This window comes from Cervus elaphus, chromosome 10, assembly GCF_910594005.1.
Source record: "Cervus elaphus chromosome 10, mCerEla1.1, whole genome shotgun sequence".
In the NCBI taxonomy this organism is placed as follows: domain Eukaryota; kingdom Metazoa; phylum Chordata; class Mammalia; order Artiodactyla; family Cervidae; genus Cervus; species Cervus elaphus.
The window spans coordinates 49844158-49857517 of record NC_057824.1 but is presented as its reverse complement, the minus strand read 5'-3'; the positions used below and the strand labels follow the sequence as shown (position 1 = coordinate 49857517).

Sequence of the window (13360 nt, the reverse complement as noted above, 5' to 3'; positions counted from 1 at the left end):
GGATGTGGCTTGAGAGTGTTACACTGATGGGACGTCCCGTTCTTTGCTGGAGTCTTAAGCGGCTCTGCCCAGCTCTGTGTCCCATGGACAGGTGCTGGCACTGCCCCCGCCCCAAGCAGGTGCTCTGTGCACTGGCTCTCAGGGATGTGTTGCTTAGTAAATGGGAGACTGGCTGCCTCCGAGTAGTCTGTCGGGTGGAACGACTTTAGGTCGAAGAGGGAAGGTAGGGGAAACGTGGCGAAGGGCGGACTGTGTGCCTCCACTGAGACCAGGCCAGTTCCCATGTCTTGGCAGCCTTCACCCACGTGCTTCTTTCTAGGGATAATTTCATGCCCTCATCCCAGAGACAGCTGTTGTAACTGGAACTTTATTATAGAACCTCGGTATCTGAGAGTTGGGAAGAAACTCAGAAGATATTCTGAATGTCCAACCCCAAACCCTCACCACCACCCTCTCCTCGTCCTTTCATTCCTCAGCTAGTTCCTCACCAAGTCCTTGCAAGTCATTCTCCAAAATTTCTCTGATCTCTTTCCTGTCAGTGCTGCCGTCATCTCTCACCCAGACTCCATAGAATAGCCTCTGGCTACTGGACTTCTTGAAACTCTGTCTTGTTCTCATTTTGCTTCTTGGAACAGCTGTTCTCCGTTCCCTCTGACAAGTAATCAAATACCTGAAAACACTGTTGTCACTTTTCTGCTGTGACTGCTTCCTTTTTAAGGAACTCTTCAGCCTCTCCTTTTAGACATGACTTCAGTTCTTCCCCTCCTGGGCATCTGCCGTAATCTCAAGTTCTCGCTGTGTGGTGTCCCAGGCTGGACAGAGTCATCCAGCCGGTCTAGTGGTTTCTGCAGAAGGATGCATGGTTTCCTGTAATGAGGTCACTCAACCAAACTCATTTCTTCCTCCTCCCTCCCTCCCAGATAAAAGATAGAAGTTGGGTTTGTGAGTTTCATTTTAGAGAGGCAGAGTGCCCTGGGCACCTTTACCTGTATTCAGTGGAGCAGTTCCCAAGAGGAGCCTTTTCTGTGGGGTCTGGGAGCCAAGTGGGAAGACCAAGGTGAAGATACAGAGGTCACTAGGGGTCTAGGAGGAGAAAGAATCCCAAGTTACTTAAATATCAGTCAAGCTGGTACTTTATGAGATCAAAAGAAAGTTGGAAGCTCTGTAAATGTGGAGATCTTTAGGCAGCCAACAGACCAGTGTAGGAGGTTGAGCTCCAGCCTTAGAATCTGTACATGTTTTATATCATGTTCCCCAAATTCTCTGCCACTCTTCACATATTGAGAGTTTGGGTCTAAGTCCTTTCCCTTTGAACAGGGGCTCTGTGAGTGCTAGGTAAACAGAATATGGTGGAGTGATGCTGGGCCAGTTTCTGAGCCCAGACCTTGAAGAAACTGGCAGCTTCCACATCCCGTTTCTTGAGGTACTCACTCTTGGGGCCCCAGCAGCCATGTGGAAAGGTCACATGTCGTCGTCCCTCCAGCAGCCCCAGCTGAGGGCCCAGCCCGTGCTGAGCTCCGAGCACCACGCATGGTTCCGACAGGAATCAGGTGATTCTGATGCTCAGCTTTTGAGTCTTCTTGTTAAGGTCCCCTCTTGTTAAGATGGCTTGTCTCTAGTGAGACAAGCCATCTCCCCAGTACCTCTTCCAGATTCCTGACCCACAGAATCTAAGAGTGTAACTGAACAACGGTGTTTACACCATTTTGGGGGGTTCGTTATGTAGCATTAGTAACTGAAACAGAACCTTAGAGTCATAAGATGCTTTGAACATATTTGTCAGCTTAAAAATTATTTATATATTAAATAATAAATTACCACCTCTTTTATTATGCATTCACATGTAATGGATGAATTTATGATGGAATGTTCTTAAATATTTTATTGGTTAACAGTACAAAAACCCCTTTTTTGCTCTAAAAGAAACATTCTACTGAGAGCAAAGTGAGAAACATGAGAAAACATTTTTATTGCGATTGCACCCCTCCTAACATCTCCCTGTGGGACCTGGTCTTTGGACGTAGGATATCTTTCCTTGGTAGGTCCCAGCATTTGCCAGTGGTTGTTTAGCAGATCACTGTGATTTTGGCATTTTTATAAGAGGAGGTAAGCTCATGTCCTTCTCCACCATCTTATCTCTGCCCCTATTTTGAGAAACATTTTTAAAATCATGGCTTATTTTCTGAAGTTCTAGTTAAAAGTTTGTTTAAAACTATCAAAATAAACTGAACTTCTTAACTGAAAAGAGTATCTTTCAAACATATTTAAGTCCAAATGGAACAAGTGCTTCTTTGGCTGCATTTGTTACTTTTTAAACAGATGAGTCAAAACCCACTGAGACTCTTCATTTGGAAGACTTGTCAGCAGGTGGGAAAGTGATTTCAGAGTTGAAATAACAGCTTCTTAGAGGGAGAGACACTTTGTTTGGGACAAAAGCCACTACCTCCTGCAGCACATTCAGCTGCAGTTGGTCATACAAGCTGAGCTTGCTTCTCTGACCTTATGATACTCATCTTGTTAGCGATGAACCATGGCATGTGTAGCCAAGTGAGGGCACCATTGTGTCACTTGAAAATACAATGAAGTTAACTTTTTATTAGTTATCTTTGAAAATTAGAAATGTTCATTTTTCCTACATGACACCAGTGGATATTTTGCACCACCTGAGTTGCAGACACCCCACCTTGACAGCTGCAGCTCTGGAGGGTTCTGTGCCAGTAAGCCCCGTGCTGGCAGAGGCAGGGCTGTGGGCTTCCTAAGCAGCAGCTCCGGTCAGTCAGGCCCAGGTCAGGATGGACCCAAGCTGAGGCCAGTCCTGGCAGGAGAGGTGGAGGCCTCTGCACGGCCGAACCTTCCCGTGTTGACAGTGACACGAATGTCTGCAGGGGACTGGCGTTGCTATGCCTGGCCTGTCTGCTGAATCACTGCTTAAATCATTTTAAATATTTTTCATTAAGACATCTTCTTCCCTTGCAACCATGAGCTCTGCCAGAAGGTGAGTTGTTGAAAAAAAGTAAAGTGTTAGTCATGTCTAGCTCTTTGTGACCCCATGGGCTGTACAGGCTCTTCTGTCCATGGGATTCTACATGCAAGAATACTGGGGTGGGTTGCCATTCCCTTCTCCAGGGGGTCTTCCCAACCCAGGGATCAAACCCGGGTCTCCTGCACTGCAGACAGATTCTTTACTATCTGAGCCACCAGGGAAGCCCTGGAAGAGTTGGTGTTGTCTCCTAAAGTGAAGAGGGTTTTTCCAATTTGTTGAGAAAAGCCGCCTGCTAAGAAACATTTAAAGTTTTCACTTTGTCCTTTGAACTCCAGGCAACACTGACCCTGGGGATTACAGGATGAAAGGAGAATTTGTGCCTGGGTGACATGAGAGAATGGGGTTGTATTTTCATAAACACATTTTAAGGTCTTCTCTGTAGTTCCTTCCCAGGGAAAAGGGAACATCAGGATCCTGAGAAGACGCCAAAAAGCAAGTCACCCTCTAGCACAGATTCCCTGAAAACCCTATGTGTTGAGTGGTATTGCTGAGAAGTAGGCCCTGAAGAGTGTGCTCAGGCAGGAGAGAAATGGAAAGCCTGCAGACTCACCAAAGATGAACCTAGGAACCTCAGGAAACTAGAGAACGGGAGCTCAGAATGCTGGGGAAACCTAAAGGACAGTCCATTTAATTCAGTAGATTAGACCCAGTCATGGGCTGAGTGGTGTGGCGGAAGCTGAGAAACAGGGTCATGTGTTGGCCTCCCCCATCAGGATGGGGAAAGCGCCTGAGGTGGGAACTCCACACAAGTGCTCTGCTGAGGTGGCAGATGCTGCTGCTTTTGTGACAAAAACCTTATAATTCCACTTAAATTTTTCACTGGGACAAGCAGCTGAGCGTAGTGGTTAGTAGAGTGAGTTTGGGAGCTACAACTTTTGTTCACTGTGTACTACTAGCTTTGTGATGCTGGATAAAGTATTTGCTCTTAAGGTAGTTGTTATGAGCAATTCACATATGTTAGCTTCATAGTTACAAATTTAGCACATAGTATATACTCAGATATAATCTTTTAAATTATTTTGATGCAAGAACTTAAGTGGCCTATTATACACATTTAAAATAGATATAAAAATGAGTCTGTCTCTACAAACTCAAAATGAGGATGGTCCTCATTGTGGATGGGCACCAGGATCCACTGAGAGGGCTTGAGCCCGTCGCAGGCAGAGTGCTGCCCCGCGCTCTTTACCTGGTCCTCCAGTCACACTCAAGCAGCTTTCGTGCTGCTTTGCCTGATCGTGAAGACCTGGGAAATCCTAGCCCTGGTTCAAACCCTCGAGGTTTCCAGAGACTGATCACAGAGGCTGCTTGCTCTGCAGGAGGACTAGGGCTGTGGCCACAGGGGTTTCACCGAGAAATGTCAGAGCAGGAGGTGGCCAGTACCAGACCTGTGTTATCTAACCTGTACCTCCAGGCCAGAGGGCAAAGGCCAACAGTGGTGAATAAAGGGCTTCACTGTACTTGGATTTTAATGACCTTTGTGTCTCCAGAGCTCAAAATTCTGGAAACTATTTGGGAATAGCCAAGAAAGTTCTGAGAAAGGATGAGCACCTTCACACACATCAGAACAAAAGCATTCTACTTAGGACATGTGATATGACACTGGAATAATCAAATAAATCAATGGATAGATAGGAAAAAATCCAGAAGTAGGCCCCTTTGTGAGAATTAATGATTAAGACACCAAGAGACTGAGGGGACTTGGCCAAAATGGAGTAGAAAGACCCTGAGTTTACCTCTTCTCATGGGCACACCAAAATTACCACTGTTTACAGAAGATTTAATGAGAAAGACCAGAATCTACCAGAAAAGATCTTCTACAACTAAAGATATAAAGAAGGAGCCACAAGATGGATAAGAGGGGCAGAGTTAGGACAGAGTCGATCCAGAGCAAGCAACCCTCAAATACAAAAGTAATTACAGCTGCAGAGGTTCTCCCCATGGAGTGTGGGGTTGGCGGCCCACATCAGGCGCCACAGCCATTGGGAAGATGAGCCTGCAGAATGGCCTTGAAGGCTAGTGGGGCTTGCTTGTGGGGGCGCCGGAGGGCTGTGGGAAATAGACTCCACTCTTAAAGGGCACATATAAACACACGGTGGGCGACTTCGGGCAGAAGAGGCTGAGTCAGAGCCGCCACAGACAGTCTCCCAGCGAGGCAGGTGGCCACTGACGTCCACCTTGGGGATGTAAGTGCTGGCAGAAGAGCTTGTTCTACCACAAGGACACTGGCGCTGGCAAGTTCCACTGTGAACTCCTCCCTCCAGTTCATCAGCCTTGGGACTTGGCCCCACCGCTGTCCGCACCAACAGCCTGGAGGCACCAGCACTGGGAGCCTCGGGCCAGGCAACCAGCCAGGGCTCCTGCGGTCCTGGCAGAGCAAGCTGCAGGGTCGCGGTGGTCCTGGAGTTGGTGTCTGCCCACTGGTGGGCTGGGCGGGGGTCCAGGGCACCCCGCCCAGCAGCTGGTAGGCTGCCTTAAGATCCCCAGAGCCCACAGCCACTGTCCACTGGAGGGCACAGGATCTGACTTCTCTTCACACACCAACCCCGGGACCCAGCTCCACCCATCAGTCAGCAAGTACCAGCCCCAAGACCCCTGGGCCCTGGGCCCATCTAGTAGCGAGCTGGCAGGCCCTAGCCCCACCTGCCAACAGGTAGACATTAGCCCCAGACCACTGCAGCCCCATAGCCATAGTGGGACACAGCCCACCCGTCAGCAGGCAGGCACCAGCCCTGGCGCCCCCCTGGGCCCTGCTCACCAGTTCTAGGACACCTTGGGCCCCTCGGCCAGAGAACTTGGGATTTAGCACCACCCAGCAAGCAGGTTAACACCAGTGTCAGGATCCACAGGGCCCAGTAACCAGAGACCCTGGGACCCATCTCTGCATACCAGTAAACCAGCACTGGCCCCAGGACCCCTGGGGTTCTGCAATCAGCTGCCTTGTGATCAGGCCCCAACTAGGAGCTGGTAGACTTTGCACAAGACAGGGCCTAGAAGCCAGCCCAACCAGGGGCCAGCTATGCCTACCAGACTGCCCACAGTAATTAGCCTGCCACCATAACCCACACAGGGTCACCCCTAGAGCGTGTACCCCTAGTGACCAGAGAGGAGTGCGCTGCTGGGGCGCATAGGACGTCTCCTACAAAAGGCCACTTCTCCAAGACCAGGAAACATAACCAATCTACCAGATAGTGTGTTGGTCACTCAAGTCATGTCCAACTCTTTGCGACTCCCTGGGCTATAGCCCACCGGGTTCCTCCGTCCATGGACTTCTCCAGGTAAAAATACTGGAGTGGGTTGCTATTCCCTTCTCCAAGGGAACTTTCCAACATAGGGATCAAACCCAGGTCTCCTGCAGTGCAGGCATATTCTTTACGGTCTGAGCCACCAAGGAAGCCCAGGAATTCCAATACATTCATAACAAAGAGTCTGGCCCTACATAGAAATAAAAGCAGCCAATTAGGCAGAGTAAGGTGACAGAGCCCCTTGGACTGCAAGGAGATCCAACCAGTCCATCCTAAAGGAGATCAGTCCTTGGTATTCATTGGAAGGGCTGATGTTGAAGCTGAAACTCCAGTACTTTGGCCACCTCGTGCGAAGAGTTGACTCACTGGAAAAGACCCTGATGCTGGGAGGGATTGGGGGCAGGAGGAGAAGGGGATGACAGAGGATGAGATGGTTGGATGGCATCACCGACTCAATGGACATGAGTTTGAGTAAACTCCGGGAATTGGTGATGGACAGGGAGGCCTGGCGTGCTGTGACTCATGGGGTCGCAAAGAGTCGGACACGACTGAGCGACTGAACTGAAGGTGACAGAGCAACATGTTACAAATGCAGGAAAAAGACAAAGTTGCAGAACTACATAAACTGGAGACAGTTAATCTACTCAATAAAAAGCTGAAGGTAATGGTCATAAAGACGATCAAAGAACTTCAGAGAAAAATAGAAAAACAGTAAGAAGTTGGACGTTTTTAAGGAAGAGTTAGAAAATATAAAGAGGAACTGAATAATAACTAAAGAGAAAAATACACTAGAAAGAATCAACAGATTAAATGATACAGAGGAATGGATCAGTGAGCTGGAAGACAGCAGTGGAAATTGCTACAGCTGAACAGAGGAAAATAAAAAACGAGGACAGTTTTAAGAGACCTCCAGGACAACATTGAACACACTGATGTTCACATTACAGAGGCCCTGGGAGGGAGAGAGAGAGAAAGGGGCAGGAAATATATCTGAAGACATAAGAGCTGAAAACACCCATAACCTGGGGAAAGCAACAGACATTCAAGTCCAAGAAACAGAGTCCCACACAGGATCAACCAAAGAGGACTACACCAGGAGACACTGTAATTAAAACGGCAAAACTGGAGAATATTCAAAGCAGGAAGGGCAAAGGAACCAGAATCATACCAGGGAACTCTCGTAAGGCTGTCAGCTGAGTTTTCAGACATTTTGCAGGCCAGAAGGGAGATGCATGATACGGTGATGAAAGAGAAAAACCTACAACTAAGAATACTTTACCTGGCGAGGTTTTTGTTCAAATTTGATGGAGAGATTAAAAGTTTTATAGGCAAGCCAAAAGCTGGAACAATTCAGCACTACCAAACCAAGAAACCTTAAAGGGACTTACCCAAGCGAGAGAAAGGTAACTACTAGAAATATGGAAATTACAAAAGGAAAAAGCTCATTAGTAAAGGCAAATATACAGGAAAAGTAGTAAGTGAACCACATACAAAGCTATTAGTAAGATTAAAAGTCAAAAGTAGTAAAAACCATCTATACTCACAATAAGCAGTTGAGATGCACAACAAAAAGACATTAAAATGTGTTTGAAATCAAGAGATCAGCAACTTAATCACATATATATACAGACTGCTATGTGTAAACCACATGGTAACAACAAACCAAAAATCTGTAATACACACACACACAAATTCAAAAACTAAAGATAGTCATCAGTTCACAAGGGAATAAGGCAAAAAAAGAACAAAAGAACTACAAAAACAAGCAGAAAACACCACTTGGACTGGAGACACAGTAATGCCACAGGTGTTAGTTTCTGCAAAAATCCCCCAGTCAACATTACCACCACAGGTGTTCGTTTCTGCAGAAATTCCCCAGTCAGTAATGTGTTAATAAAACAGCCATAAGTGCATACCTATCAGTAATTACTTTAATGTCAATAGACTAAATGTTTGAATCAAAAGACATAGAGTGGCGAAATGGATACAAGACCTGTGCTGCCTACAAGAGACTCACTTCTAATCTGAAGAGACAAAGACCAAGGGAGGGGATGGAAAAAGGTATCCGTGCAAATGGAAATCAAAAGAAAGCTGAGGCACCAATACTTACGTCAGACAAAACCAACTTTACAACAAAGACAGAACAGGAGACAAAGGAGGACATTATGTAATGATCAGGGGATCACTCCAAGAACAATAATTAAAGATATATATGCACCCAACATAGGAACACCTAAATACATAAACTAACATTAACCGACATAAAGGGGGAAGTTGACAGTAACGCAATAGATGGACCTGGAGGGTATTAATGCTTAGTGAAATAAGTCTGAGAAAGTCAAATACTGTACATTATCACTTATAAATGGAATTTTAAAAAATACAACAGACTAGTGAATATAACAAAAAAGCACTCACGGAGAAAAAATTAGTGGTTACCAGTGGGGAGAGGGAATGGTAGATGGGCAAGATAGGGGTGGGTGATTAAGAGGTACAAACTACTATGTATTAAATAAGCCAGAATGATATTAGTATGTAATACAGGGAATATAGCCAATATTTTATAATTATAAATGGAATATAACCTTTAAAATTGTGAATCACTATGTTGTACACCTGAAACATATAATATTGTACATAAACTATACCTCAATTTAAAAAAATAAGGCTGCAAGGTTTGTACAGCACAGGGAATATAGCCAATGTTTTGTAACTTTAAATGGAGTATAATCTATAAAAAATTTAAATCACTATGCTGTATACCTGAAACTATGTTATAACTCAACTATCAATAATAATTTTAAAAGATGGCAAGTGACTATTCAACAAGGGGCTTGGGGACATTGGCTGGCCACCTAAATTGTAAAATAATACCACCTCCAAATTAAAATTCTTCGTGGATTCAAAGTAAACCCTCATAAGAGTTAAGCATAAAAACAAAACTATGAAGTTATAATTTGGCCCTCCTAAGCAATACACAAAATCCAGAAACAATAAAAGATGGACATTCTTAACCTTACTGAAAATTAAAATGCAGAGGGAAAAGGGAGGTGAAGAACAGTAATGTTTTCTACTCTTCAAACACAACAACGAACAAAACACCACCGTGGTGTTTGAATCTCCTACGATGAGAGCTTACTGGGGACAGTGTGGCTTAAAGACTGAAACAAACAGAAACTGCTGGTGAACAGTTAACTGTGTTCTCACTCATTGGGTCACCCAGTATTGAGCTCCTCTATGTACCTGGACCGTGTGGAGGTTAATAAAAGAGCCACCACGCAGGGCCTGCCATCTGGGCAAGAGGTTATCCATGAAGGAAAGGCGCTCTCGAGACAGCTTCCTAGAGTGGGTGGCGTTTGACCTGGGCCTCGCCAAGCGGGGAGAAGGAAAGGGTCCTCCAGGCCAGAGGCTGAAGTCGGTGGCCCCGTGCACCCTGGTGCTTGGCACCCGCGCTGGGCTGGGCCTCCTTGAATCCGGCGAACTCTGCACAGGGCTCCCTCACCTCAGGGGAACGAGGGAAGAAGGCGGGTGAGAGCAGGTCTGAGTCAGGTTTGGAGGGAAGGTCAAAGGGTAAGAGAAGGCATGCCACCTGGGCTGGGCGCCGAGAAGCGACTGGCCCGGAGGCCCTGCTTATTCTGGCTCTTGGGTGTGGATGGCCTGACAGTTCACTTGAGACCGGCGGGCTGATGGCTGGCACCACGGAATCTGAAGAGATGCTGAATCAGGGGCGTGTGGGCAGGGCAGGCCTTGGCACCACTGCCTTCTGAGTTCTCTCCACACCCTGGACAGGAGTCCTCGACACAGGCCCGCGGCTCTATGCCTTAAGCTCAACAAGCCGCTCTCAGCCCAGATGCAAGTTCAGCGAAAGACAAGACAGGATGCAAAGCATTCTGATCACTCGTCACTGCGGACAGCAGCACTCTGGGCAGTGTGTGTTCTGTGAACGAAGGTGCACAGGAAAGCAATTCAGAGCGATTCTTAGGGGGAGAGACGGCGCGAGCCCGAGAGGTGGGGGTGAGGGTGGTTAAAAAGAGGCCAGATGGTCAGGATGGGAAGCCTTCAGAATTTCTTGACGAGCTGGAGGTGAGTGAAGGGTTGCTAAGGCCTTTGGCCTCAGCAGCTGGAAGCCAGTTGCCCTCAGCTGTGGGCAGGAAGGCGCAGATGGAGCCGAGCTCCGCAGGCAGGTCACAGCCCAGCTGGGCCTGGCGGGCTCCGCTTCCTCTCCCCAAGGTCTGCCACATTCCCTTCAGTGAGCTTGGGCGGGGGGTGTCTCGGCCTTCTTCCTAAAGACAAACCAGGGGGTCCCTCCCTCTCCAGGGAAGGACATCTTCTGAGGTCCCCCTGCAGCGTATCTCCCCTCAGAGCCGGCCCCCCCAGGGCTGGTACCCTTAGGCAGGGCAGGGCTGGGAACCTGAGCCACCGTCCCGCTCACACTGGAGCGCAGCGTGGGGACACGGAAAACCTTGTCACTGTCACTTTAAATTTCTTGGGAGGAGGGGGGTTCCTCGACCCCAGATTCAGAGAAGGAAGTGGGGCAGGTTTGCAGAGTACCCAGCAGCTGCTCCCAGGGCCAGCTCATCCTCATACGTAAAACTTCCTGCGATGACACCGGAAATACAAGTGCTGTCCCCACGACCACAGCCCCCTGGAGCCCGGGCCAGAGGGGAGCCATGGACAGGCCCCGGGCCCTGGGCCTGCTCTGGGTGCTGCTGACTCTCTGCCTCACTGCCGGTGAGTGGGGGCCGCAGAGGAGCAGAGGCCCCGGGAGCGGGTGGAGACCCAGGCCCGGACCTCGTCCCTGCACCTTCTCCCGCAGGGACTCCGGAGGTGTGGCTGCAGGTTCAGAGGGAGGCCACCGAGGCCTCCTTCACCATCCGCTGTGGATTCCTGGGCTCGGGCTCCATCTCCCTGGTGACTGTGAGCTACGGGGGCCCCGACGGTGCTGGGGGGACCACGCTGGCCGTGCTGCACCCCACACTCGGCACCAAGAACTGGACAGCCGCCTGCCGGGCCCGCTGGGAAACCAGCACCAGCGTCTCCCTCACCGTGGAAAGCGCTCCCACCGCAGGGAGGGGCTCCGGCCCCAACACCACATTCTGCTGCAAGTTCACCTCCTTCCCTGAGGGCTCCCAGGAGGCCTGTGGGAACCTGTCCCTCAGCGCAGACCCAGGTGGGGCGGGTGAGGAGGGGGTCCGGGGGACAGGGAGGGACTCGGGCCGCCGGCCACCTGACTGGTATGTCTCTCTGTGCACAGGGCTCCCTGCTGCCAGTCCAGCCCCCGTGCTGCGGGCCGACCTGGCTGGGATCCTGGGGGTCTCGGGGGTCCTCCTCTCTGGCTGCATCTACCTTCTCTACCTCCTGCGTCGGCAGAGGCACTGGTGAGACGCAGCCTCCGCTGGGCCCAGTCCACCCCCCACCTCCCCTCCTCCCAGGCCGGCCACACGCTTTGCCTCTGACCCTCCTCTCTCCCCCCAGGGCCATCATGAAGCTTCAGCCGCCCAGACACAGCAGCCCCCAGACAGACGGGGGAGCCAGTGTGAGGATGGGGGCTGGTTTCAGAGGGGAACGGAGGGGGCTGCAGCTTGGGGGCCAGGAGAGGGAGCCTCACTCGGGCCTCTGTCCCCATCACCCCTGCAGGCAGCCGGCCAAGCCTCCCTGACCTCCTTCCATGCCCCCTATGCCACCGCCACCGCCACGACCACCAACTACTTCAGCCCGGCAACCCTGCACCGGGTCCCCCCACCCCAGCCACTGCCCGGGTGGGTGCCGCTCCCCACCCACGCCGCGCGCCTACCCCAGAGCCCCGGCCCCTGGGCACCCCCGCTGGCCTCCACGCGCAGCAGCTTCGTCTCGGTGGAGAACCGACTCTACGCTCAGGCGGAAAAGCGGCCGCTCCACGCCCCCGCCGACTGCATCCTGCTCCCGGACCCTCTGGGGCGCAGAGCCGCTTTGGGGCCTTCAGGAGTGCGATGAGAGGGACCCCAGGTCACTCTGCCCTTCTCTCCGGGCCTCTGGGACCCCCCCTCTGTTGGATGTCTGCGTTCTGGGGGCCACCATCTTTGCACAGCTTGTTTTATCCTTAGGCTTCCAGCCAGCGTCTCCACACAGACCCTGCGGGCTGCGGATGTGGGCAGCACATGTTCAAGTCTGGGCACGCAGGTGTATGTGTGAGGTGACAAAACCCCATCCCCGGTGGTTTCCTGTTTTCAAGTCCTCAGCCCCCCAGGTGAGGGCGATAACTGTCAACAAAAATGGTTTCTCTGACCTGGGCCTTTTCTTCTTTGGGGGGGTGGGGGCAGGTTTGTAAGAGCTTAGCAGAGTTTCAACCCCTGGGAGGCAGAGGCCAGGTTAAGACTGGAGGGGAGGGGGCGTCAGCATGGGGACCTCTCCTCTGCCCTACCCCAGCAGGGGTGGGGGTGGGGGGTCCTGGCCCTGCAGGTCTGGCTGAGGAACGCCAGGTGGAAAGCCAGGTTGGGGGTCTGGTGGCCCAACCTCAAATTCCACTATGTCCTGGGACTGCAGCAAAGGCTTCTGCGGCTTCAACCCCAGAAAAGTGCCCGGGTCAGCGGCTCCCCGAGATGGCCCGGGGGTGGGGCCCTGATGCCCTCCCTCCAGAGCTGACACTCAGAGGCAGGGGACCCACCTCAGCTCTGCCCACGGCGGCTCCCTCTGGCTCCTCTCTGTTACCTGGGCACCAGGATTGCTCCCCACTGGCCACCTTGAAGGGTGGGGGGACAGGCAGAGGCCGCTCAGACACGGCCTGAACTCACGCTCCCCACCCAGGAGTGGTTTTCCTCCTGCAAACAGGCCCAGCGGCCCTCTCTGGGCCTGGGCCTCCTCACACCTTTGCCACAGGAGACGCGGTGAGAGCCCTGGAACTCAAGGACCCACAGGCCGCGCTGGGTTCTGGGTGGCGGGCTGGGGGCCGCAGGATGGGCCTGGAGCCGGGCTCGGACAGCACCCAGCCAGGCGGGGGCACCTGCCGCCTGGCCCCCTCCTGGGTCCTGCCTGTGGGAAACCCCAGGAGTGCCACCTCTATCCCAGGAACCGCCTCCCCCGCTGGCTCAGGGAGGGT

General features: G+C 51.2%; 1 protein-coding gene and 1 long non-coding RNA gene across 4 annotated transcripts; one reads left to right on the top strand and one right to left on the bottom strand.

Annotated features, from left to right (window-relative positions):
- Positions 1-688: 688 nt before the first annotated feature.
- Positions 689-12218, bottom strand: LOC122701869. 2 transcript variants are annotated; one of them, XR_006343135.1, is made up of 3 exons: positions 12080-12218; positions 987-1083; positions 689-845 (listed from the first exon to the last, which is right to left on the bottom strand). It is a non-coding gene; the product is annotated as an uncharacterized LOC122701869 (long non-coding RNA). The 2 variants fall into 2 exon arrangements; XR_006343134.1 differs by lacking the exon at positions 12080-12218 and adding an exon at positions 7830-7880.
- On the top strand, positions 9711-12549 carry PVRIG (PVR related immunoglobulin domain containing). Of its 2 annotated transcripts, none has more exons than XM_043915262.1 (5): positions 9711-11016; positions 11102-11386; positions 11540-11663; positions 11761-11821; positions 11923-12549. In XM_043915262.1, exons 1-5 carry the CDS (start codon positions 10956-10958, stop codon positions 12256-12258), a joined length of 867 nt encoding a protein of 288 aa, XP_043771197.1. In that variant the 5' UTR covers positions 9711-10955; the 3' UTR covers positions 12259-12549. The 2 variants fall into 2 exon arrangements, with proteins under 2 accessions (XP_043771197.1, XP_043771195.1); XM_043915260.1 differs by having other exon boundaries at positions 9724-11016; positions 11102-11455.
- Positions 12550-13360: the final 811 nt, after the last annotated feature.